Here is a 24479-nt window from a genome sequence, read left to right on the forward strand (position 1 = left end):
TTCATTCTTTTATTTTCTTAAAGATTTTATTTATTTATTTGGGAGAGAAACAGAGTGAGAGCACGAGAGGGGGGAGGATCAGAGGGAAAAGCAGACTCCCTGCTGAATAGGAAGCCTGATGCAGGACTCCATCCTGGGACTCCAGGACCACGACCTGAGCCCAAGGCAGTTGCTTAACCAACTGAGCCACCCAGATACCCTAAATAATTTTTTTTAATAAAACCTGCTTGTCTATATGTATCATCAAAAAAAAAAAAAAGATCATCCTGGCGACCCTGGCTTAATTCACAATTTTGCCCAAGACATACCCTACTACAGTGGTTCTCACACTTCAGGCTGCATCCGATTTCCCCGGAGGGCTTGTTAAACCCCAGATTCCTGGGCACTACCACAGAGTTTCTGATCCAGTAGGTCTGGATAGGGCGCGTGAATCTGCCTTTCTAACAAGTTCCCGGGTGCTGCTAAAGCTGCTGGTCCAAACATCTTCAGAATCACTGCCCTAGAATAAGTCCAATCAAAGTCCTCTAAGAGCAGAGAATGTGAGTTCTAGAATTCTTCCCCCGCCTCCAAGTAGACAGGCACTGGGATTGCCTACACACCACCTCCCAGCACCTGCCTGCCCTTGGGCTGAAGCAAGGGAGAGAGGGGGAAAGGTGCGGATCCTACAGGGTCCACCCTCCACCTGCGCCTCTGGCAACCATCAGTTTGTTCTCTGTGTTTACAGGTCTGATTCTGATTTTTTTTTTTTTTACTCATTTGGTTTTGTTTCTTTGTTTAGATTCCACGCAGGAGTGAAATCATACAGACTGGGAGGCAGAGATTCTTGGGAGGCCTTCGTGTTCTCTGCTCTGCTACTCTGAGCCTGCTTCCTTGGTGGAAAAAACAGGGCAGTGATACCAACTCTGCAGGGAGCAAACTTTGGAGAATGTGCCAGGGCCTTCTCTATGCCAGAACATGCTAAGCATGCTGGTTAATAATAGTGCAACTCTCCAAGTATATAATAAAGTTCTGAGGGTGTGAGAAAGGCCTCACTATTAGTGTGGCAGGGTCTGGGGCTGTGGCCTGCAACCGAAACACTTCCCTTTGCCTCTAGTGAGGGCTTCTTGGTGAGGCCCCAGTGAGGGCTTCTCGGCCCTGGCACCATTACCATTTTGTGCTGGGTAATTCTGTGTTGTCGGGGGCCATCCTGTCTATAGCACATTATCTAACAGCATCCCTAGGCTCTACTCACTAGGCGCCAGGAGCACACACACACCCTACCCCCACTTTGTATCTCCAGATAATCTACAGGGGGAAAATGGCTTCTCCATGCCTGGCATATACATAACAGGTATGGAATAAATAACTTAGAGTTAACTGAAGGCAAGAGAATGTCTCTCATCCAAAAGAATGCCCTGGACTACCTCTCTGACAGCCAATCAGATCCCACCTCCTCTACTCTTTCAAGCCCTGTGCAAATGCTACTTCCTCCATGAAGACTTCCTTGATTGTCCCCGCCCCTAGCTGTATATACTCTCCCACTCAGTGCTGATACCTGATAGTTTCTGTTCTTCTTTGACACTTGTCATTTACTGTCCCACACATTTATACCTGTGTCTTATCTCCACTACTCACAAAGTACCAAGGTGGCTTTGGAAAAACTTCACCGCCAACTATCTCCTCTGTCCACTACCTTCTCCATAAAAATTATATTCTCTGGTACGCACATGTGGTATTTTCTCAAGTCTATATAAAATATGAAAGAAACGTCAACAATTTGCATGTCTTTGCAATACACAACCGAAGGAAAATTGTCTTTTAAAGTGTATTAACTTCATACTTGGAGTGCCTGGGTGGCTCAGTCCGTTGATCGTCTGCCTTTGACTCAGGTCATGATCCCAGAGTCCTGGGATCACCCTGACGGGCTCTCTGCTGAGTGGGTAGTCTGCTTCTCCCTCTCCCTCTGCCCCCGGGCTCGTGTTCTCTCTCTCTATCTCTACCTCAAATTAATAAATAAAATCTTAAAAACAAAACAAACAAAAACAAAAAACAACTTAATACTTACCGTACACTTAGCAGGGTCTAAAAAAAATCACTTTACATAGATTAACTCATTTTATCCTTTAAACAACCCTAAGAAGACAAAACTTCTATAAACTCCATTTTACAGATGAGGCACAGAGAAGTGAATTAACTTGCCCACTGGTCACACAGCTAGGAAGTACAGAGTTCGGGTGTAAACCAGGCAATCCTTCTCCTGTCGGCACTCTCCAATGTGCTATAACCTACTACAGCCAAGCAAGCCTGCAGTTCGCAAATCCTTCCTAGACAGAATTCTGCAGCACTAGGTCATTAGGCCCAAGTCTCCGAGGTCAGGGACCTTGGTTACGCACTCACAAGTTGCCCAAGGCGCAAGCCCCGTGCTTTGCACGAAGCGCACTCGCCATCGGTGTTAAATACAGAGATAGTGGAACGCTGGGAAGTTCTCCCTGAGGTATCACCGCGGGCCATTTCCCACTGTCGACAGAAGAGGGGACCTGAGCGCGGAGCCGAATCGCGACGCCTGCCACCCGTAACCACCAGGTGTCGCCGCGGCGTCCCCGGAGCAGGAGGGCGGAGCGGCCGCAGACTGGGAGCAGCATGTGGACGCTCGGACGCCGCGCGGCTGCCGGCCTCCTGCCCCGCTCGGCGCTCCCGGGCTCAGCCCGGGCCGGCGGCGGGGCCCAGAGGCCGACTAGGACCTTCCCGCTCTACGGCCGCAGAGACCTGAGCATCTGGACCGGAGCGACCCGCGTATTCAGCCACGCTGTGAGTACCCGCGCCGCGCAGCCGTCCGGGCCTCACGCCGGCGGAGGGAGGCCGCGCACGCTGGGGACGCTGCGGGCACGCGCGCCCACTCCGCTGCTGCGGGCACGCGCGCCCTCTGCGCTCCGGCAGAGCCGCGGGCCGGGGACGCGCTCTGCTGGTGGCCGCGCGGCGGTGGAGCGCGCGCTGCTCCCTACCGGGCGCGCGGCCGTGCAGTACACCCTCTGTTTCCCCGTGTCACGTTTGCACCGGCCTCTGCTTTCGGGTGAAGAGGGCAATGCCGTGCAACTGCGAGGGAACGCAACGCAGGGGGCTCGCACCCGCGACTCAGGAATAGTGGCCGGGACCGCTCTCGGGGGTCCGTGGTTGTCGCCGAGCTCGCCACTTCCTTTTGCCGGAATTTCAATTTAAGCGATAGTATATACTGTACTAAGTACTGTAAGATACATATGTATGTGTATGATATGTAATATTAGCATGGTACGTATATATAAATAGAATAAAATAGTACACATACCAACATAATAGTTTATAATAGTGTGTATATATAATATTACTAGAGCGATGTTTCCAAGCATGGGCTTTTATGAACGAAACGCTTCCTTCGAGCGAGGTGGAAACGCCGAGGCTGTGGACCACAGTAGCTAGAGCAGCAAGCTTTTGGAAAATGACCCAGCCTGCCCTCCAAGTTCTGGCTCGATTCAGCAGAGCTGTGTGACTTCGGGAGATCTGGAACCTCTCCGAGGCGCGGCTTCCTTTTGGGTAGAGAGATGAAAGGGTACCGCCCATTTTGCCGAGCTATTGTGAGGATTACACTGGATTAACGTAATATAAAGTCTTCAGCCCTGGAAATTAATTCCCTTTTTCTTCCCTTGGGGCTGCAAAGAAGCTTCTGACCCAGTCACTCCAAGACCTGAAAGGAGGAAGCCCAAAGAATGGCTGTGGGGTTGAGGAAGACTAACAGCCGGATGGACGGGATGTTTAATCAGGGGCCTTTTTTTTTTTCTTTTTAAGATTTTTAAAAATTAATTTTCCCTGTTTTTTTTTTTTTAAGATTTTATTTATTTGAGAGAGAGCACAGGAGCAGTGGGGAGAGGGAGAGGGAGAAGCAGACTCCCCATTGAGCAGGGAGCCCGATGCAGGGCTCCATCCCAGGACCCGGGGTTCAGGACCTGAGCGGAAGGCAAATGCTTAACAAACTGAGCCACCCAGACGCCCCCCCCCTTTTTTTTTAAAGATTTTATTTGAGAGCACAAGCAGCGGGGAGAGGGAGAAGCGGGCTCCCTGCTCGGGGAGCCGGTGGTGGGGCTCAATCCCAGCACCCTGGGATCAGGACCTGAGCCAAAAGCAGATGCTTAACCAGCTGAGCCACCCAGGCGCCCCTAATCAGGATCTTGAAGGTGGCAAGAGAGCAGGGAAGGGAATCCCGAAGGAGAGACGGGCCTGGGCAATACCAGCGCTGTGTGGCGGGTCTGCTGGATAGACCTCTCAGGTGGTGAAGGAGGCAGGTGAATTCCAACCCAAATAGCCTGTGGAGCTCTGGAATTTGGACTTTAGACTTGAACTTCCCACTACCTTGTTATTTGGCCATGTTTGAAGAAAACTTAGGATTGGTTGCCAATACTCAAGTTGGGCTCTTGATACTGGATTCCTCGTCGTCTCGGGAAATACAGGCAGCTGTGGACATCGTGTCCCCGCGCTGTCCCCGCGCAGAACACAGACATTTATTACCCTTCTCCTGCGCCACTCCCACCTGGAGCGGCCCTGGCTTGCACTCCGCCCCCTGCTGGTGTGGCCATGGGTTGCCAGCAGTTTTTAATTTAGGAGAGTGACAAGATAATGGCGTGGTCTTGGGATGGTGCCTAGGGGCTGTTTAAGGGCTGTGGACTCAGAAGCATGCCTAGCTTAGAGCTGCCACCCAGGAGGTGGGCACTGGACACACACTGGGATTAGGGGTCTTGGGAGGTTGGGAGGTCACCCATTGGGCTCCCTCTACTGTAGTAAATTAATCAGGCTTGTTGAACTTGTCTGTAACACAGTTCCCTCACACGTCTCCTGTACTTGTGCAGCTGGGTGGATGACAACGGCAGCTGGGACCACCATGTTCGATTTTTCCAAGGCCTTAACTGTCCTCAGGTTGACCCCCAAAGTCCCTGCACTCCAGAACTCATCAGGACCTGAGTTCATTGTGGGGGCCTCTTCCCCATCCTTATTTTCTCTGCCCCCTATTCCTACTACTACAGCACTATCCAAAAGAAATAGAATGGGAGCTGCATGTGTAATTCTGAATTTTCTGGTAGCTACATTGAAAAAATAAAAAGAAGTAGGTGTAATTAATTTGAACACCACAGACGGGCGCCTGGTAGGCTCAGTTGGTAGAGCATGTGACTCTGGATCTTAGGGTCATGAGTTCAACCCCATGTTGGGTCTACAGCTTAGTTAAAAAAAATTTTTTTTTCAACAATACATTTATGTAATCTAGTTTTTCAAAATACTATCATCTCAACATGTAATCAATACTGAAAAATCATTGAGATGTCTAACAGTCTTTTTTCATAGTCATTCTTCCAAATTCAGTGTGTATTTCCCATGTCAGCACATGTCAGCTCAGATGTTAAACTGAACTTGAGGAAATTCCTGATTTGTATTTTATAAAATTCACGATTGAAAAAACAAATTCACACACTCAAGCTGTTCCAGAACATTTTAAATTTTCCGGAAACTTGGACACCTGGGTGGCTCAGTCAGTTAAGTATCTGCCTTCAGCTCAGGTCCTGATCCCGGGGTCCTGGGATTGAGTCCCACGTTGGGGTCCTTGCTCAGCAGGGAACCTGCTTCTCCCTCTGCCTTCTGCTCCCCCTGCTTGTGTTCTCTGACAAATGAATAGATAAAAATCTTAAAAAAAAAAAAAAAGACTTAAAAAAATAAAAATAAATTTTCCAGAAACTTTATTAAGTTTCATTTTAAAATTACAGGTAAGTAAGGTTTGCAGTCCAGTTCCTTGGTCCCATGGGCCACATTTCAGGAGCCCCGGGGCCACATGTGTGTGGCTGGCAGCTGGCACATAGCTGTGGGGTAGAGCTTATGTAGCTTCTGATTATCCATTCTTAGGTCTCGCTGCTCAGCGGAACCCAGAATCCACAGAAATGCCTTCCTTCCAAGTGTGGCTTGGAAGTGGCTCCGTGGCCCAGGGAGGCCCCTGGTTCCATCAGGCAGCCTCTCGCCCCACTGAGAGCGTGACGGTGGCTGGTCCTCAAACCCTTCCCCTGTCACACAGGAGGCAGCTCCAAGGAGAGATATGTCGCCACCTGGTACTCAACTTCATAGGCCCTGCCTCAGCCACATCTGCACACCTCGAAAGGCTTGCACACACCCATGAATTTTCGTAGAGGGTCAAGATCGTCACCTAGGACCCTGTGGTCTTTTGGCCTCAGGCCTGGCAAGCAGGTTATGCCCTGATTCACTTTAAGTTCGTGTTTTTATTGTCTTCCACAGACAATGTATGTGAGTTTATACATAGAAAAGTGTCTGTAAAATTTCTGTGCTGTTCAAAGATTAGTAACACACGGCCACACTCTCATCACCAGATTAAGAGACTGGATGTTGGGGCGCCTGGGTGGCTCAGTCGTTAAGCGTCTGCCTTCGGCTCAGGGCGTGATCCCAGCGTTATGGGATCGAGCCCCACATCAGGCTCCTCTGCTGGGAGCCTGCTTCTTCCTCTCCCACTCCCCCTGCTTGTGCCCTCTCTCGCTGGCTGTCTCTGTCAAATAAATAAATAAAATCTTAAAAAAAAAAAAAGAGAGAGAGAGAGAGACTGGATGTTATCTGTCCCTCAGAAGACGCTGGTGTGCACTCCCAAGGACCCCTGGGCCTCCCTGAGGGGAACCTGCTCTCCTGAATTCCATCAGGCATCCCCTCCTTTTCCTAGAGTGTCACCCTCTATGTATGTCTCCCTAAAGCACATGCTGTTGATAGAAAAAAAACATTTTGTGACTTGTTCCTTGTGTTCAGTGTGCTTTTTGAGGCTTGTTGACACTGATGCACATAGTTGTCATTTATTCATTTTCTCTGCTGGGTAGTATCCCATTGGGTGAGCACATCACACTCTATCCAGTCTCCTGGTAACATCCGGGTGACCACCATGGTGCCGCTGTCACGGCGGTGCTGCTGTGGGCGTTCCTGTGCAGGGACAGAGGCTCTTTGTGGCTGAATTCTCAGAATGGCATTGCTAGGCAAGGGGCCAGCAAATATTCAACTCACTTGATGCCAAGAGTGGTGGTACCAGTTCATTCCCCCCCAGCGGTGGATGAGAAGTGACTCACTCTTCCAGCGTTTGCAGCTTTGTGCTTTGCAGAGGGGACCCGTGGGGTGAGGGCTGGCCTCCCTGCTAGCCAGGCAGGCCGGGCCTCACCTTCTGCCTCTCCACACTATTGTTGACGTGCTCCAAAGCCGAAATTGACTGGGCACCCTCCAGCCCAGTGTTTGGGGTATTCACGTCCTCCTGTCTAATGCTCATCACCATCTGTGCAGTGGGTACTGTGACCCCTGCCTTCAGGGGCTCGGAATGGGAAAGCAGGTACTCGGGGAGAGTTAGCTTGGGGAGAACAGGTAAGAGACCAGCAAGGAGTCTTTGGTAACAGTTCTTTTGATGATTAAAAACAGCCGAAACGTAGATTTCTACTTCTGGCTGTGAGTAACTTGCATTAGAGCAAACCTCCCACCAAGAACAGCTATCCAAGATAGAAAAGGCAAAACCAAAACTGAAACAGGAAAAAGGCTATGTGAAGGTGTCAGACTACGACAGCTAGGATTTGAGAGGCCAGGACCCGGGAGGGGAGGGAAACTCTGAGCCCCTGGTTCTCAAAGTTCCCTTCCACGCCTGAAACCACATATGATACCCCAGGTGTGTGACTCTTTCCTTTGTGGCCTGGATCCTGGGGCCAGAGGGTGTGGGTTCAAATCCCTGCTCCTCCCCTTTGCGTCTGTGTATCTGAGTGATTTGCTCTGTTTCCTCATCCGTAGACCACAAATACAGTCTATCCTGATGTTGCATGGATCCTGGACTTGTGAATTCACCTTCTCAGTAAAATTTATCTGTAACCCCAAAATCAATACCCAGGGAGGGTGGATTTTGTGGTCACTCTCAGATACATGGAGCAGCATGCTTGCATGTTCCCACGGAGGTCAAACAAGGTGACAGTGCCTTCTTGTCTCAGACCCCATGGGGTCAACAAGTGTCCTTTCCACCACCTATTTAGTGGCACATTGTTTGCATTTTTGGGTTTTTGGTTGGTGATTTCACTATTTAAAATGGCCCCAGAGCATAGTGCCGAGTGCTGTCTAGCGGTCTAAGTGCAAGAAGCCTGTGCAGAGAAAACACGTGTGTTAGATCAGCCTCATTCAGGCCTGAGTTACGGCACTGTTGGCCGTGAGCTCATTGTTCATGAATCAACAATGTATATTAAACAAGGCGTCTTTAAACAGAAACGTGTGTAAGCGGGGTTGGTTGGTCATATGGGACCTGAAGCCTGCAGGAACCTAAGCCTGTATCTCCCGCAGAAGCATTTCACTAACCTCTTGTTCATGGTGACTTTATGGAACAGACTGTTGGGAAGAACCACTATAATAATAGTACTTGCTTCACAGGCTTGTAATGAGGACTAACACCGTCCGTTTCTATCAACACTAGGAGCAGCAACACCCAGCAGCTAGGGAACACTCTAGAATGTGCAATAGCAATAACTGGTTGTCAGCGCTGGCTCTCTCCCATCTTCAGAACCAACCCTTTAAAATCATGCCCTCTGCGCTCTGCACCCCTGTTTCCCCTTTTTCTGGTCACTTTTCAGCCTGGCGCCCTCTGCCTTCTCCTTTCTGAGCTTGCCAAGGACACCGATGGTTCAAGAGAACAACAGCCTCTGAGCCCTGCTCCAGAGTGACCTTTGGAGAAGTTGAATCTTACCACCAACCCCTTCCAACCCTTGGGTGCCTTCCCAGGATGAAGTACAGCTGAGTGCCTTCACAAGGCCCTGTGGCCAACTCTCCATCCTCTCCTCTGCCATCTCCACTCTGATGTATCACTTTTCTCTCCTTTTACAGGCTCTGTCCCCTCCCACACTGGGGCAGGTCCCTCAGCCAGAGTCCCCTTGGTGTTTGTCACTGTCCTCTGGTTATGCCATCTCTTTCCGGCTGGTCAATAGGGCTGGTGGCCCCAGAGACGGGTGCCTGGACCCTCTTCCAATTATGTGTTGGGAGAAATCAACAGATCACAGTATCTCCTGTAGATCATGCTAATGAGACCTGTCCGTCTGCAGTCCGATCCTCTCTTCTGGACATCTGCAGACATCTGCCTCTTGCTGTTCATTGTTGCTTGCATTGGTCAAATTCCGTGAGCTTTGCTGATGCTTCCCCAGCTCGCCTGTGCTAACCACCACACACCTCTAATAACCTGGAGCAGTGCTGCCCACAGGTCTTCCCATGGTGGTGACTCTGTTCAGTGTGCCACTGGCCACGTGAGGCCACAGGACACTTGAAACATGGCTTAAACGTGGCGTTCCAGGACATGGGAGTCCTGGAAGTGGCACTTGTCTCTCACTCAAATTTTAGTGGGAAGTGACAATAAATTTAAATTTAAAGTTTGCCTGTGGCTCGGGGCTATTATGTTGGGCAGCACAGGCTTAGAGAGAGCCCGAGAGAATGCAAGGTAATGCATTAAAACAAGGTGAAAACATTCCAGAAATACTCCTGGAAAATTTTAACGTGGTTTATTCTTGAATGCAGAAGTGATATTTAAACCTTGTGCTCAGGGACTATAATGCACTGAAAAATGATAATTTTCTTCACTTTGGCTTTTAGAATCTGAGCCTCTACCGCCTTGATCAGATCACGAATGTCAAGAAGCAGAGTGTCTGTTTGATGAATGTGAGGACAGCAGGAACTTTGGGCGACCCTGGGTAAGATAAAGCCCCTTCCACATCAGAGAGCCCTTCCTCCTCCTTCCTCCTTCTCTTTCTCAATACACAACATGTGCGTACCTGCTCAGACTTCTATTAGCTTTTTAATTTTTCTTCCTTTCTTCTTACTGGTTTATAAAAAAGAAAAAAAAAAAAAAAAGCCCATCCCATCCAAAACCTGTTTTCTCCCTTAGCAGCAGCATTCATAAGCATCTCTCCACATCACCAACTATCTTCTTTAAGTAGGCTCCACCCCCAGTGCGTAGCCCAACATGGGGCTTGAACTCACAACCCTGAGATGAAGCCCTGAGCTGAAATCAAGAGTCGGATGCTTAACTGACTGAGCCACCCAGGCTCCCCTCTACCACATTATTTTAAATGAAAGAATATTAAACTTTATGTATGTACCATCCCCTATTGCTGGACAGTTAGGTTGTTTCCAGAGTTCTATTCTTACTCTCTTTGATGACTTAGCAGATGGGGTCGGCCAAGCCTGTGTAACTGTAATGGCTCGAGCCAGCAGTGGTTTGTGTCCCTGTGTTCCGACAGTGCAGGGTGGGTATACCTCTGTGCAGGGATTCAGGCAGCCAGGGTCCTTCCACCTTCCTGTCACTTGTCAGTACCTTACTGTCCTCTACATGGTAGAATCCAGGTGTCCCCCCCCCAGGTTCCATTCCATGGAAAGGGCAAGAGAATGGAAGTCTTGGTAGTGGCACTTGTCCCTCACTCAAATTTTATTGGTAGGGACTGTGTCACATGACCCCAGGTGACTGCAGGGGATGCTGGGAAATATGGCCTAGTGGGTGCCCTGGAAGGAAGCAATGAGTTCTGGTGCAGAGCTCCCCAGCATTGCTAGTCTGCTCCCCACCCACCCACCCCACCCCCACTGATATCTACGTGGACCCTCCTTACACACACACACACACACACACACACACACACACAGGCCCCTAAACCCAAGGCTGCCACCACAGGCCCATACGGTCTCTCATCCATCCACCTCAAAGGCCAAGATTTCCAGGTGACATGCAGTCCTCTCTCTCGGGTCTAGGAGTGGCTTCTCTGACCTACAGACACACACACCCACACACCCAATGGAGAGGGGTTGCTTCACTTCCGGGCCAACTCTTGATGTTATCTGTCTCTTTCATTTTAACCATTCTGGGGGTATCTCATCGTGATTTTTTTAATGTGTATTTTCCTAAAGACTAATAAAGTTATACCCCTTGTTATATGTTCACTGGCCATTTGGATATGTTTTTTAAAATGATATCCGTTCAAGTATTTTACCCATTTTTTCTATTGGGTTTTCTTTTTCTTACTGAGTTGTATTTCTTTATATATTCTGGAAATAAGCTCTTTTTCAGATACATGTAATACGAATATTTTCTCCCACTTTGTGGTTGCCCAACAGAATTTTAATCATTAATACAGGCAATTTTAATAAGCATAATGTCCAGCTGAAGGGGTCAGGTTGAATAAATAATATAAAATAAAATACCATGAAAATCCGTATGTGCTAATATGGAACAGTTTCCAGGATATATTAAATAAAAACTGCAAGGTGCTTCAATTTCTATATTAAAAAGAATATAAAATCCCAGGCAGATACAGAAGAGACTGTTATTCATAGGTGACTCTGCAGATGGGGGCTGCCTATTTGGGAAGAAAGGTTTCCTTCTTTATGAACTTTTTTTTTTTGAGATTATTTATTTATTTATTTGAGAGAGAGAGCTCACAAGCAGGGGGAGCAGGGGAAGCAGACTCCTCACTGAGCACGGAGCACAATGCGGGACTCAGTCTGAGGACCCTGGGGTCATGACCTGAGCCGAAGGCTGACTGAGCCACCCAGGTGCCCCTATAGAAACTCGTTGGTGCTGATTAAATTTTTTCTCTGCACATGGTAGCTATTTCCCATGAATTTTTTAATTTAAGTAAAAAACTGATGTGTCGGGGTGGCTGGCTCTGTCTGGAGCATGTGACTCTTGATCTCCGGGTCGTGAGTTCAAGCCCCACATTGGGCATATTTACTAAAAATAAATTAAATAAGTAAATAAATAGTTGTGTGGGTTTGATGTTAATAAAAGGGAGCAGTTTGGTAAACGTGTGTTTTTGGGGGGGTTTTCATGTTTCCCCTGCAGCTCTCTGGATGAGACCACCTATGAAAGACTGGCTGAGAAGACACTGGACTCCTTAGCAGAGTTTTTCGAAGACCTTGCAGACAAACCTTACACATTCGAAGACTATGATGTCTCGTTTGGGGTACTTTTTGCTTATTTTCCTTTTTCTGTTTCCTCCCTAAGAATTGTATCTCACTAGGACAAAGAATTCCCCTCCAGCGGAGTTAAGCATCCAGCAGCATGTGGTTACGGGTGGGACCCATAGACTGGCATTGGTATTCCAGCCCTGCCCCGCCAGGCTTGTGACCTTGGGCAAGTCACGGCCTCTGTGAGCCCCATTTCTGCTTAAAAATACAGGTTCTCAAGCTCCATTCAGCTCCGGTGAAGGTAAATCAGGGAGGGACCCAGGCCTGTGCTTATCTAGCAGGATGACTGTCCTGCGGGCATGAGGAGCCCTGAACTAAACCACTCCTCCTTAACCAGGGTGTGTTCAGAGCACACAGACAGGGCGCTCCCCCCTCCCCCCCCCCCCCCCCCCCCCCCCGCGCACCCCGCTTCTGGGAGATTCTGATCAGCGGGTCCTGGTGTGCTCTCAGGAAGCGTATTTTTGAAAAGCTCACCTGGGATTCTAATGTGCACCAAGTCCCACCCCTAGAGATTTTTCTTTAGTTGGTTTGGGAGTGTGTCCCAGGCAGGGCAGGGGAGGTTGTTTTTTTGTTTGTTTTTATAATTACTCCTCAGGTGATCCCAAATGCAGCTGTGGGGAGCCGCAGAGCCCTGAAGCCTAGGGCGTGCTGCTCTACACCGACTAGCCGCCAGGTGGCAGACTTGAGTAAGGGTCCACTTTGCATTTAGAACGCTGTTCACGCCTTAGGGAGCAGCTCCTTTTTTTTTTAGCCAAAAAATCCCCCACGGAGATTAATCCTCTCGACGGCAATTAATTAATAGTCAGAAATGGTATGAAGTGGAATTTCATAACAGCTGGTTAGCTGTCAGGCTAATGTGATAGAAATAGTGTTGGGTATTACTGTGAACAGAGAAGGGACTCCATCCAATGGAGCAGGTAGTAAGAGTCTGCAAGAAAATTTCAAGCCTGGTTGTAAGGACAGCAAGGGACTTGGAGGGCAAAGTTAAGGGAACGGGCAAGAAAGGGTTGGATGCCTTCCAGGTGGATTCAGTGACTGCTGTGGGCATCGTTTGGGGCGGGGCATTAGAAGTGCTTAGCAGACAGCCTCAGAAGGCAAGCTGCTGGGGAACCGTTACTAACTGGCCCCCCAGCATGACTGTCTGTGGGATGATGGAGCTGGGGGAGTTACAGGTCTCCGCTCCCCCAAGCCTCCCTATCAGGGACTGGCTGTACTTACAGGGAAACCAAGTCTCAGGCTAAACTCGGCCATACATGTAAACATTCATTAACATGCCATAAAAACAGTCACACCACTCATTCTTTTAAGATTAGTGAGAATACTTAGTGACTCAAGTATTTTGCACGAGTGTTTCATTAGAAGCGAATGTGCCAGTGTTCTAGCAGCTGGATTCTGTCTATCCCCTGGAATCAATCACCAAACACTCTTGCTCAGGGGCTCCTGAGTGGCTCGGTCCGTTGAGTGGCTGACTCTTGGTTTCAGCTCAGGTCATGATCTCAAGGGTCCTGGAATCAGGCTGTGCACTCAGGGAGGAGTCTGCTTGAGGATTCTTGTGCTCCTGCTCAGTGGTGGACCGCAGGACCTTACCTGACCTGCAGAGTGCCTCTCTGAAGAGTGACCCAGCAGCTGGCATTTCCAGATTCTGTAACCCGTTCCTACAAAGGGAAGAGGCACCTGGGTTTTTCTGGCCAGTCCATATACCTTAAGTATCATTCTCCTCACCTGGGAAAAATTATTTCTAANCCCCCCCCCCCGCATAAGTAAATAAATCTTTAAAAGAAAAAGTGCTCCTGCTCAGTGGTGGACCGCAGGACCTTACCTGACCTGCAGAGTGCCTCTCTGAAGAGTGACCCAGCAGCTGGCATTTCCAGATTCTGTAACCCGTTCCTACAAAGGGAAGAGGCACCTGGGTTTTTCTGGCCAGTCCATATACCTTAAGTATCATTCTCCTCACCTGGGAAAAATTATTTCTAACAAATCATTTACCAGTTAGGAAATTCTCTAGTACAGACATAGAAACTAAAGGCAGACAGTAGCTGACCCTGTTGTTGGGACTTCTGATTGAAGAACTTTGAAATGCTCTCTACCCTGGGGTGTGAATTCCTGATTAGAGTCTCTTAGGTGCTAACTTATACATTTCACTTATAAATCTATTGAAGCTACATTATAGGCAACAGAACACGCATAACACTATTACTTGAGCTTTGTTGGGGTACAGTCTTTCCCTGTCCCCAGGGTCCAGTTGGGCATGGCCTCCTCTGGGAGGCCCTCCTACATGCTCTAGGCAGATACCATGCCTACTTCCTTGCCCAGTGCTCTGAAGATGAATCTGTACAGCACTGATCACCCCGTGTACTAACTGTCTGTCTACACATCAGCTCCTGTGGCGGGACTGAATTCTTGGCAGCCAGGACAATGTCCACTCTTGGTATCCCAGTGCCTGAAACATGCCAACTATGTGATAGGAACTTAATAAATGGTGACTCAGTACATAAATGAAATGGGGCCCACGTACTTTTCCGAAACAGTCTCTCATTGATGCCACTCAGCCTCATAGATGTTTTACCAACTTGCTCCTGGCCAAGTGGACAGAAAACAGTATTCCGGGTAGACCCAAGAACATGTTCTGTTTGCTCCCTGTGGAGTAAGAAATGTGAACAGCTCCTTGGCGGCTGTGTCTTCCTGTCAGTGGAGTGGGTAATTTGGGGGGGTCAGTGTTTGGGTCCAGCCCTCACCCCCACTGGCCCTGCCATTAGAGGGGACAGCCCACCAGAGCAGAAAGCACCTCCCGGCACTAGGCATCCGTGGAGTCCGCTGCCCTTGACCGGCAGAGCCCGCCTGACTAGGACCATGAGGAGCACCGGGCTGTCTGAGGGGTTACTTCCAAGCCACCTTCGTTTTCTCCCTGTGGAGCCGTGGCCTCTTTGACGTTGTATTGAGAATCTGTTTGCTGTCATGTTCTTGACTTGCTAAGCTGTTGGCCTATTGCTGCCGCACAGCAAAGATTCCTTAACCTTTCCCGGACCTTCTCCCAAGAAAACCTCCCCATACGCCTGCGAGTACAATTTCAGCTGCAGGCCGGGGCAGCCTGCAGACCCCCGACGACCCCCTCTGGGTCCCAGGTTATGGACGCTTGCTCAGGGGCAGCATATGGTTGGCTATGGAGACAAAGCTTCTAGCCTGTCCTGGGTTTGTATTTTCTTACCGAGAGTCTGTAAGTGAATTATCTTAACTTCTGTGCATGGCAGTTTCTTCAGCCGGGAAGTGAGTGACGTCCCTCTGCTTGTGCGGATTTCCGTTAGGATTAAATTGTAAAAGGGCTTCACGTTCATTATGCTTACTCCTGAAGAGTGGCATCTATTTTTGGAGTGTGGGAAGCCACATATACCTGAAGTCGCCTGACACAACACATCGTCCCATAGGTGTCTGTTTCTACAAAACGAGCCACTGACAGAAAGTGCTCCTCTTGCTCCCGAGTGTGCGGGGCTGATACTCACCGGGGGAATGAGCCTCCACCAGCCCTGCACAGGGGCTGCTCTGACTGCTTAGTGCCCCTGGCCGAAGCTGCCGAGGATTTTGACTCTCCCCCACTCCCCCTCCCTCCCCTGCATTTAAGTCTGCCCACACTCCCAAAATAGCCTCCGAGTGGCCTTTAAGGAATAATACTAATGAACAAAAAGCCCTCTTCATCTGGGCTACTTGCGGATAGTTCCAAGAGCATTAAGAACTCCCGGAGAACCAGTAAGGCAGCTCGTTTCCTTCCGTTCCTTCCTCCTCTTGCCGGTTTCCTCTGGAAACAGCCTCTGGCTCCATGGGAAAAAATGATGACACACAATGAACAGGAGGGGGGTTGGCTGGCTAAGTGCTGAGACTTTCTGCCTTGTGTAACCTTGCCCTTAACTTCGCACGTGTTATCACCAGCCCTGGTCACCGTCGGCGCCGTTCGTTCCTCCACAGATGCACTGTGTGTCCATCCCGTATCTCGCACTAAGAACGGATGTGCTGGACACTGCGGGTGCTTAGCTGAAAAGACAGATCTGCTCTCAAGGCGCTTAGAATAGTGGAGGGGAGGGTGCGGGTGTCTAGCAAACAAGAGAGCAGCTCAGAGGCAGGGAGGAAGGCACAGGGGCTGTGGGGGGTTCAGGGTAACCATGTCCGGGGTGCCTCAGCTGGGGTCGAGGTCTTGTGGGGGGAGGGGCGCTGCAGAGAAGGTGCCAGGTGGAGGAGACAGCTTGAGGTCTGCACACCTAGAAGAAATCTCAGGGTTGCTTTGTTAATATGCTCTTTGTGAACAAGTGGCCGGTTCCCTGGAATAATTCCAGAAGATTCTGAGTTGGAAAGAGTGGATTTTGGCGTTCGGTGATTGGATGTGCCATCCGTGATTTGGTGTCCTGTTCTAGGGTGTGGCCGTGATCAGGAACGCACACAAGCCTTGAGCACCCGTGCCCCTCGATCCTTGCACTGTGTTTCCAAAGGAGGCAGCACAGACATTGTCCTGAGGAAGGTGGCAGGGTTGGTGAGACTCAGACCTGCCCTCTGCCCTCTCCTCTGTTCCTGCACCTCCCCACGTGGTGGTGGGGGGGGGGGGCGGCAAGGCACAATGGGGCACTGAGGGGCCACAAATAGGTCAAACTGGAAACAGTTATGTCTCGGTCCCCCGAGCCTACTATCTCATGGAAAAAGAAATCATGAAAGTTTGTATGGGGGGAGGAAGAAATGGGGAAGGACTGATGGGTGTGGGGTTTCTCTTTGGGGTGGTGGAAATAGCTAAGAATTAGTGATGTTTGCACACTTTATGAAAACACTTTGTGAAATATTAAAACTGTTGAATTGTGGAGTTTTAATATGCCTTTTTTCTTATTTTTTAAGAGGGGGTTGGGAAAAAATTTTAAAAATTTTTAAAAAGAGGTGGGGAGGGACAGAGGGAAGGAGGCAGAGAATTGTAAGCAGGCTCCGTGCCCAGTGCAGAGCCCGATGAAATGGGGGCTCGATCTCACAACCCTGAGATCATGACCTGAGCTGAAATCAAGAGTTGGACGCTTAACCGACTGAGCCCCCTAGGTGCCTCAATGAGACACTTCCAAGTAAAGGAAAGGTGGTAGTCCTACCAAAATAGTAAAGGTGGGATTCAAGAAAAAATTTATATTATTTTATTTCTTTTTAAGGATTTTTATTTATTTGACACAGAAAGAGAGCACAAGCAGGGGAGCAGCAGGCAGAGGCAGAGGGAGCAGCAGACTCCTCACTGAGCAGGGAGCCCAACCTGGGGCTCAATCCCAGGACCCCCAGATCACGACCTGAGCTGAAGGAAGATGCTTGGCTGGCTCAGTGAGTGCAGCATGTGATTCTTGATCTCAGGGTTGTGAGTTCAAGCCCCACACTGGGTGCAGAGATTACTAAAAAATGAACTTTAAAAAGAAAAACAAACAATGTACACTGTGATCCCAGCTCTTTTCAGAAATCCATTTACAAACTGGCCGCCGATACCTGGGGGTGAGCAGTTTTATTGCCAGTTAATGGGATTGAGAGAACACTTGGTGTTAGGGCAAGAACGGCTTCTTTTGGACCCAAACAGGACAATCCAAACTGGATTTAAGATCAGCTCTGCCAGTTACTAAGTATTCTTTATTACTCTGTCCCTGTTTCCCTCATCTGTAAAACAGGGATAATGATTCCCAGCTCTGATAGTTATGGTCACAGTGGAAACAGTTGTACACAAAGTGCCAAATTCAGTGCATGGCACAGAGTAGGTCCTGGACAGTAGTCATTAATATTTTTATTGATGTTTTCATTTTATGTACACTCTCTGTACTCCCGATGTCTGTATGATTTCTCTTGTTCTCTTTTTTAATCAGAAAACATGTTACTGGGGCGCTCGGGTAGCTCAGTGGGTTCAGCGTCTGCCTTCGGCTCAGGTCATGATCCCAGGGTCCTGGGACCGAGCCCCGCGTCGGGCTGCCTGCTCATGGGGGACCTGCTTCTCCCTCTTCCTCTGCCCCCCATCTTGTGCTCTCTCCCTCTAGCTTTCTTTCTCAAATAAGTAAAGAATTTTTTTTTAAAGTATAACCCAATAGAGTCCTCCCTTGCCTGTGAGTTACATTATTATTATTATATATTATTATTGTCACTGCCATATACCTTTTCAATAGCTCTCTGTCTTTGCAAACCAAACACAAAGTGTTCTAAGAAACATCCGGGGCATCTTGATCGGACAGGGGCTCGAGAAGCCCAGAGAAAGGTGGCGGTGTGTCCCCTCGCGAAGGTGGCGGTGTGTCCCCTCGCGGGTTATGCCCGGGGTGGGGAACAGCGAGTGGCTGTCTCCGGCACACCCACGCCAATAAAGGGACTGAGCTGTGTGGCTGCTTCTGTAATATTCTGCGCATTCTAAAGAAACCTCAGACCTTGGGAGTAAAGGGCTCCTTTGTTGAAAGAGTTTTTTCAAATTTAAATGAGCATTTATTGAGCAAAGATGGACCAACCCATCTTTTAAAGAATTCAGGGCTCTTTAGGGGAAAATAATGCCCTTGAGAGCAGCTTGTGAGATGCGTGGGAAGGGTCTGAAAATAAAAACTCAGTCTGGAGAGCCAGCCTCCTACCAGCCGAGCTGGCTCTGTGGCTCTTCTAAGACCAGCAAAGCCAGTGGTTTGACTACTTCCTTCTTTTTTGCCTGTTTTCCTTGTTTTGGTAATGAGCGCGTCCGGTCCGATGTTTGGGCTGACGTGGGACTCCGGTAGAGTTGGGGTCTGCATTTTTTAACATCCTTTTGTGGGTTTGGGCTGGTCTTTGAGGGAACTGAGGCAGCAGGCAGGATGGAGCCTCCTGTTTGCCAGCTGTCACTCCTCAGACAAGCGCTGCTGTCTCCTCACCTCCAGATGGGAATAATGAGAATTCTCGCCTCGCCAGCCTCCCAGGGAACGAGGGAAAGCGCAGTGAGGTCTGAGTGCTATCGTGAACAATCACAGTCTGACTCTGAGAGCAGGGTGCTTTCTGCATGATCTGCTGTGACTGTGCTGCGTACTTGTGTAAGTGTCAAGATCTGAAGCAGTTGTGGCAAAGTAATACTGTCTTGTTCTCTTTTCCTCATGCTTTTGCCACCTGATCCGCCAGAGTGGTGTTTTAACAGTTAAACTGGGTGGAGATCTAGGAACCTACGTGATCAACAAGCAGACCCCGAACAAGCAGATCTGGTTATCTTCACCCTCCAGGTACGTCCAGAAGTCCACACCTGCCCTTGTTGAGCCCTTGTGAGGTGTGCATGGTGACCTCACGGGTGGGTGTCCGTGAGCACCCCTCTTCTGATGCTACAGGCTCATCCCAGCCTCGTAGGACGGTTAACCCTGCTTCAGCAACTTGGGTCTACCAGTAATCCGGCCGTTATAAGCACATATTGAGATGTAGATCTGAAGCAAGAAGTTGGTAACTTTTCAGAAGCTGGCCTGGACAGTTTCTCTCTATGAAATCGTTGCCCTGCCTTTAAAAAAGCCACTTACGATGCCACAGCCTCAGAACAAGTTGCACTTTGTCTTCAAAGCAGGTTAAAGTTTGACCTCTAGTTTGCTTTGAGCATCTCGCTTAAAGTTGGTTGAATTCCCTCTGTGAAATTGGGCTGCATGCCCTGTGGAGGGGGGAGAGCCTCTTAAGCTCGGACTCCAGGGCATTGAATTCCTCCTGCCTTTATCACTGATGTGCTTTCAGTCTCATGGAACGACTGTGTTGGAGGCTGCCTGCCCTGTATCTCAAGGCCTGAGCACATACAGGAAGAGAGGGCCCCTCATCCATCTGCATCTGTCTGGGTGGTTATAAGGGAGTTATAGAGAGAAACTCACAAGTTCTCAGACCACCCTTCCTGGGCCACTCATTAGCACTTCCAAAGACAACATACTGACTGTGCATTGGGAAAGGCCAAATATAACCAGCGTGCAATTCTTTGAAAGCCCAGTGGTATTTACGTTAAAAAAAAAAAAATTATAGGGGCACCTGGGTGGCTCAGTCAGTTAAGCATCCAACTCTTGGGCTCAGGTCATGATCTCCACAGTGAGATCGAGCCCTGAGTCCTGTCTGTACTCACAGGAAGTCTGCTTGAGATTTTCTCTCTCCTCCCTCTGGTCCTCCCCTGGCTCGCTCTCTCTCTCTCTCTCAAATAAATAGATAAATCTAAAAAAAAAATTATAGCTCTTCTTCTGCCCCAATGTTCACATCATTTTTAGGCAGTTAATATTATACTGTTTATCATGCCACGGTGTGTAATTATTTGTTCAAAATAAATAAAGTGTTCTGCCTCCTTTGCCCCAGCCTCATCTAGGAAGTATGTTATAATTCAACAAACAACTCCAGAAATCACCCCTTTCTAGCAAGACCCCTATAGACTACATTGCTTTTTTAGACCCAATTACTTTGAGCTTGGGTGTGTTATCCTGTGTGGGCCAATTAGCCTGTTCTCTTTGGCCTCCAACAGTTGTCCTAACCCTAACCAGAGCCAGGCATGAGGACTGTACATTCTTATCCTTCACCTGGAGGAATCATATGAGAAACTGGGTGCGTCAGTTCAAACCCAGCCATCACCTTTGGGGATTGGTGGCCGTATAAATATCGGCAGGGCACCAGAACCATCTATCACGGGTGCACTGAAGGAATTCCCTTTCTGTCGTGTCTGGAAACCAGAAAAGTCCGTATCATGTTTGGACACACCTACCAGCAATAGGATCCTACCCCAGGCTTGTTTAATCTATAATTCATGATGGGAATCTGGAAAGAAAATCTGCCAAGCAGCCACTTACTATCACAGATACTGTGTTCCTCAAGAAAAAAACTTATTTTCCACTCAACTTTTCACGTCCAAAATAATCTTTCATGGGACTGCGTTTCTGATATACGTATGTTTTTTTACATGACAGCGTTTCAGGTCCTGTGGAAACAGTGGTCGCTCCCAGCCAGCCTGCCCACCCGGAGGTGATGGGAGGATAGGAGAAAGCAGGGGTCTGGGTGGATACCTGGACGGGGGCAGTGGAGGGGCTTGTGGGTTTCTCACGCGTTACCTGGCATTCCCCAGCAAATCAGAGTCCAAGGCCAAGGGAATGTTCTCTGGATTTGGTCCAGATTTTCAGTTCTTTCTCTATGGCCCAAGTAGTTTGTATTTGGCTGGTCATGTGTATTAAACAAAGGCCCCAGTCCTTTGGGTTTGTCCCTATTATCTCCATGATTCGAAAAGTGTTCAAACCCCAGCATTTGGTTGATAATACAGAAATCTTTGAGGTTTGTATAATCCACAAAGATGCTCGGTGCTAAGATTCCCTCTTCCCTGGTAAACTCCTCCCAGTGTTGACTTTGGGAAATCTCTCCGAGTGCACTGGTGAACCCAGGCACCCCTTCTCGTTGGCCCCCAGGGCTCTCTGCTCCACCTCCATCAAAGCACCCCTGTGTACCCTCACTATCTGCTGGCATGCCCGCCCCTCCACCAGGCTGAGAGGAGGCAGAATTAATGGGCACGGTTGTGTACATCTGGAATGACAAGACATGTCAAAATCCGACTATACCCGGGGCCACACAAACACAGCCTCCCAGCGTGAATGGATGTATACTGCTGTCCACTGGCTGGCTTGAGGTGGAGGAACTCTCAGTTTCGTGAAAAATATATTGGGGGGGGGTTGCCTGGGTGGCTCAGTCAGTTAAGCATCTGCCTTCAGCTCAAGTCAGGAACCCAGGTCCTGGGTTGGGCTCCTTCCCTGCTCAGCAGGGAGTCTGCTTCTCCCCCTCCCTTTGCTCCTCCCCCTGCTCGTGCTCCCTCCCTCTCTCAAATAAATAAAGTCTTAAAAAAAAAAGAAAAATTATATTTAAAGATTTTATGTATCCGTCAGACAGAGAGAGAGCACAAGTAGGGGGAGTGGCAGGCAGAGGGAGAGGGAGAAGCAGACTCCCCACTGAGCAGGGAACCCAATGTGGGACTCCATCCCAAGACCCTGAGATCATGACCTGAGCCAAAGGCAGATGCTTAACCGACTGAGCCACCCAGGCGTCCCAAGAAAAAGTACATTTATAAAAAACCAGTATAGGTGCTTGCCAGGGGCTGGGGAGAGGAGAGGGAGGGGGGTAACTGCTCAATGGGCACAGAGTTCACTTTTGGGGTGATGAAGTGTTCTGGTAGGGAAAGGTGGTGGTTGCACATGTTATGAATGTACTAAAATAATAATAATATAGGTAAGGGACAAATCATGTGAGTGGTACACGAATGGCCGCCATTTTAACAACACTGCTCCGACATAGAGTTCAGAAAAGCGAAAGATCAGAGTGTGATTTACAGAGACTCACTGAGAGGGTTCAGATGTCTTCAGGTTTTGAGAACTGTTCTGTCGAATTGTTGCAGGGGATAATTGTGTCCTTACTCTTACATAGAAAGACCCTGAGACAAGAAGTCAAAGGTTAAGCTGACTTTCTGCAGCTTCCTTCCGGTCATTTCTTGCTGGCAGCATCTGTGAAGCCAGTGTTTCTCCTCAAGGGCTGTCCTCGTGGACTCCTGTGTCTTTATTTTGTCTTTGCAGCGGGCCCAAGCGCTACGACTGGACGGGGAGGAACTGGGTGTATGCCCACGACGGTGTTTCCCTCCACGAGCTGCTGGCCATGGAGCTGACTAAAGCCTTAAAAACCAAACTGGACTTATCTTCTCTGGCCTATTCCGGAAAGGGCCCTTGATGCCCAGCCCAATCCCAAAGACATGAACAGCGCGAAAGCCAAGACCCCAGCTCCATCCTGCAGCCGAGTGTCTAGGTTGGTCCATTCCGACTTCTGAGGACAGTTGCATGGCTCTAAGGCTCTGGTGAAAAGAACGTGTTGCCTCCCACCTTCCCCCAAGTTCGGATTTTTAATTTCCATAGTGTTTTTGGATTTGTTGTCTGATTTCCTCCCTCATGGGATATCCCTTCTCTTTTACAATGTCCCTATACTCCTACATTTATATATAACCTTACAACAAAGAAAAATAAGGAAAAATTCAGGAGAAATGACTTTATTTCGCTCTTCGTTCTTTAAGGACTTAACTGGATAAAACCACATGAAGAGCCGCTGGCCGACCTCCCCTTTCTGTCCTCAAATGAGACCCATTAAAGGGTTGCCTATAAATGTTACCACGCGTCTGGAAAATGTCAGCATTCCTAAGCCCTTTGGTACGAAAGTGTCAGTGACAGTCAGGAATTCTCAAACCCAAAGATCATTCTCTCTTTGCATTCGTGTCTGCCGGGGTGCAGCCTGCAGGAGACACTCAGAGAGATATATATAGGGGCATACCCACACATTTCATTTCATTGTGTGTGTGTATTTTTTTTTAAGGGAGGGGTCCGCATAGATTGAGCTGCCGCAGCACAGGTCTGAGAATGCAAAAACTCCAAAGACAAGAAGGGAAACGGGCCATTTCATAAGCTCGTGGATGTAACCTAATAAACTAGGTCACAGGGCTGAGGAGGTGCTTTGCAAACCGTGAAGGACCACATAAATAAAAAGATGTTTGTGTTAATGAAAAGAGCCCTGGTCCTTCACTTGGCTCAGTGCCACCTTTTCTTACTGAAGAAAGTTCTCAGTGACAAGTCTATGCAGATACACAGCATCTCTGTTCTCTATCTCTGGGTGAGTTTCATAAACTCCTGGACCTGTTTCCCCACGTGTTAAATGAGGGTGGAACTGACAGAATGTGGTAGATTCTCAGTCCAGACATTCAGTGGTCCTGTCAGGCCAACTTAACTGGCTGGTTTTAATTCCTTCTGGTAGATGAGGGGATGCCAACAAACAATTCTCTTAAGCTATGGCAGAAATATCTGGTTATTGGTATTGTTCCACTTGAATTTCAGTGGAATTCGTGTTCAGATAGTACCCAACTTACCTTGTTACTGTGCTGAGCTTGTGCTCTGGACTGAATGTCTATGTCCCCCCAAAATTCCTATGTTGAATCCTAACCGCTGGTGTGATGGAGTTAGGAGGTGGGGCCTCTGGGAGGGGATTGGGTCACAACGACAGAACCCTTATAAAAGAGACACTTCCCCCCCACAGAGCTCCTCCCCCCTCCCACCATATGAGGACACAGTGACAAGACAGCTGTCTGTGAACCAGGAAATAGAATTTCACCAGACCTTGAATGTGCTGGGGCCTTGACCTTGGGTTTCCCAGCCTCCAGAACTGTGGGAAATAAATTTCTGTTGTTTAGAAGCTATCCAGTCTATGGTATTCTGTTACAGCAGCCCAAACTAAGACAGCCTGCCACACCATAGGACCTCATCTTATTTTATTTTTAAAGATTTTTATTTATTTATTTGAGAGAGTGAGCGAGTAAGCGAGCGAGCAAGAGAGAGAGCACGAGCAGGGGTAGGGGTGGGTGGGAAGAGGCAGCGGGAGAGGGAGAGAATCTCCAGCAGACTCCACCCTGAGGACGGAGCCCACCACCCATGCCGCTCAGTCCCAGGACTCCAGGATCATGATCTGAGCTGAAGGCAGACACT

General features: G+C 48.8%; 1 protein-coding gene across 1 annotated transcript; it reads left to right on the forward strand.

Annotated features, from left to right (window-relative positions):
• Window positions 1-2533: 2533 nt before the first annotated feature.
• Window positions 2534-24189, forward strand: FXN (frataxin). Its single transcript, XM_011219112.3, has 5 exons — window positions 2534-2787; window positions 9637-9734; window positions 11876-11996; window positions 19108-19205; window positions 22536-24189. Exons 1-5 carry the CDS (start codon window positions 2620-2622, stop codon window positions 22684-22686), a joined length of 636 nt encoding a protein of 211 aa, XP_011217414.2. The 5' UTR covers window positions 2534-2619; the 3' UTR covers window positions 22687-24189.
• The last annotated feature ends 290 nt before the right edge of the window (window positions 24190-24479 follow it).

Source organism: Ailuropoda melanoleuca, chromosome 17 (assembly GCF_002007445.2).
Source record: "Ailuropoda melanoleuca isolate Jingjing chromosome 17, ASM200744v2, whole genome shotgun sequence".
NCBI classification, from domain to species: Eukaryota; Metazoa; Chordata; class Mammalia; order Carnivora; family Ursidae; genus Ailuropoda; species Ailuropoda melanoleuca.

Excerpts from the sequence above, each read along its gene's own strand:
- FXN (XM_011219112.3), top strand. The coding sequence starts at position 2,620 with ATGTGGACGCTCGGACGCCGCGCGGCTGCCGGCCTCCTGCCCCGCTCG. Across the intron at positions 9,735-11,875 it reads GGAACTTTGGGCGACCCTGG|CTCTCTGGATGAGACCACCT; the intron begins GTAAGATAAAGC and ends TTTCCCCTGCAG. Across the intron at positions 11,997-19,107 it reads ACTATGATGTCTCGTTTGGG|AGTGGTGTTTTAACAGTTAA; the intron begins GTACTTTTTGCT and ends CTGATCCGCCAG.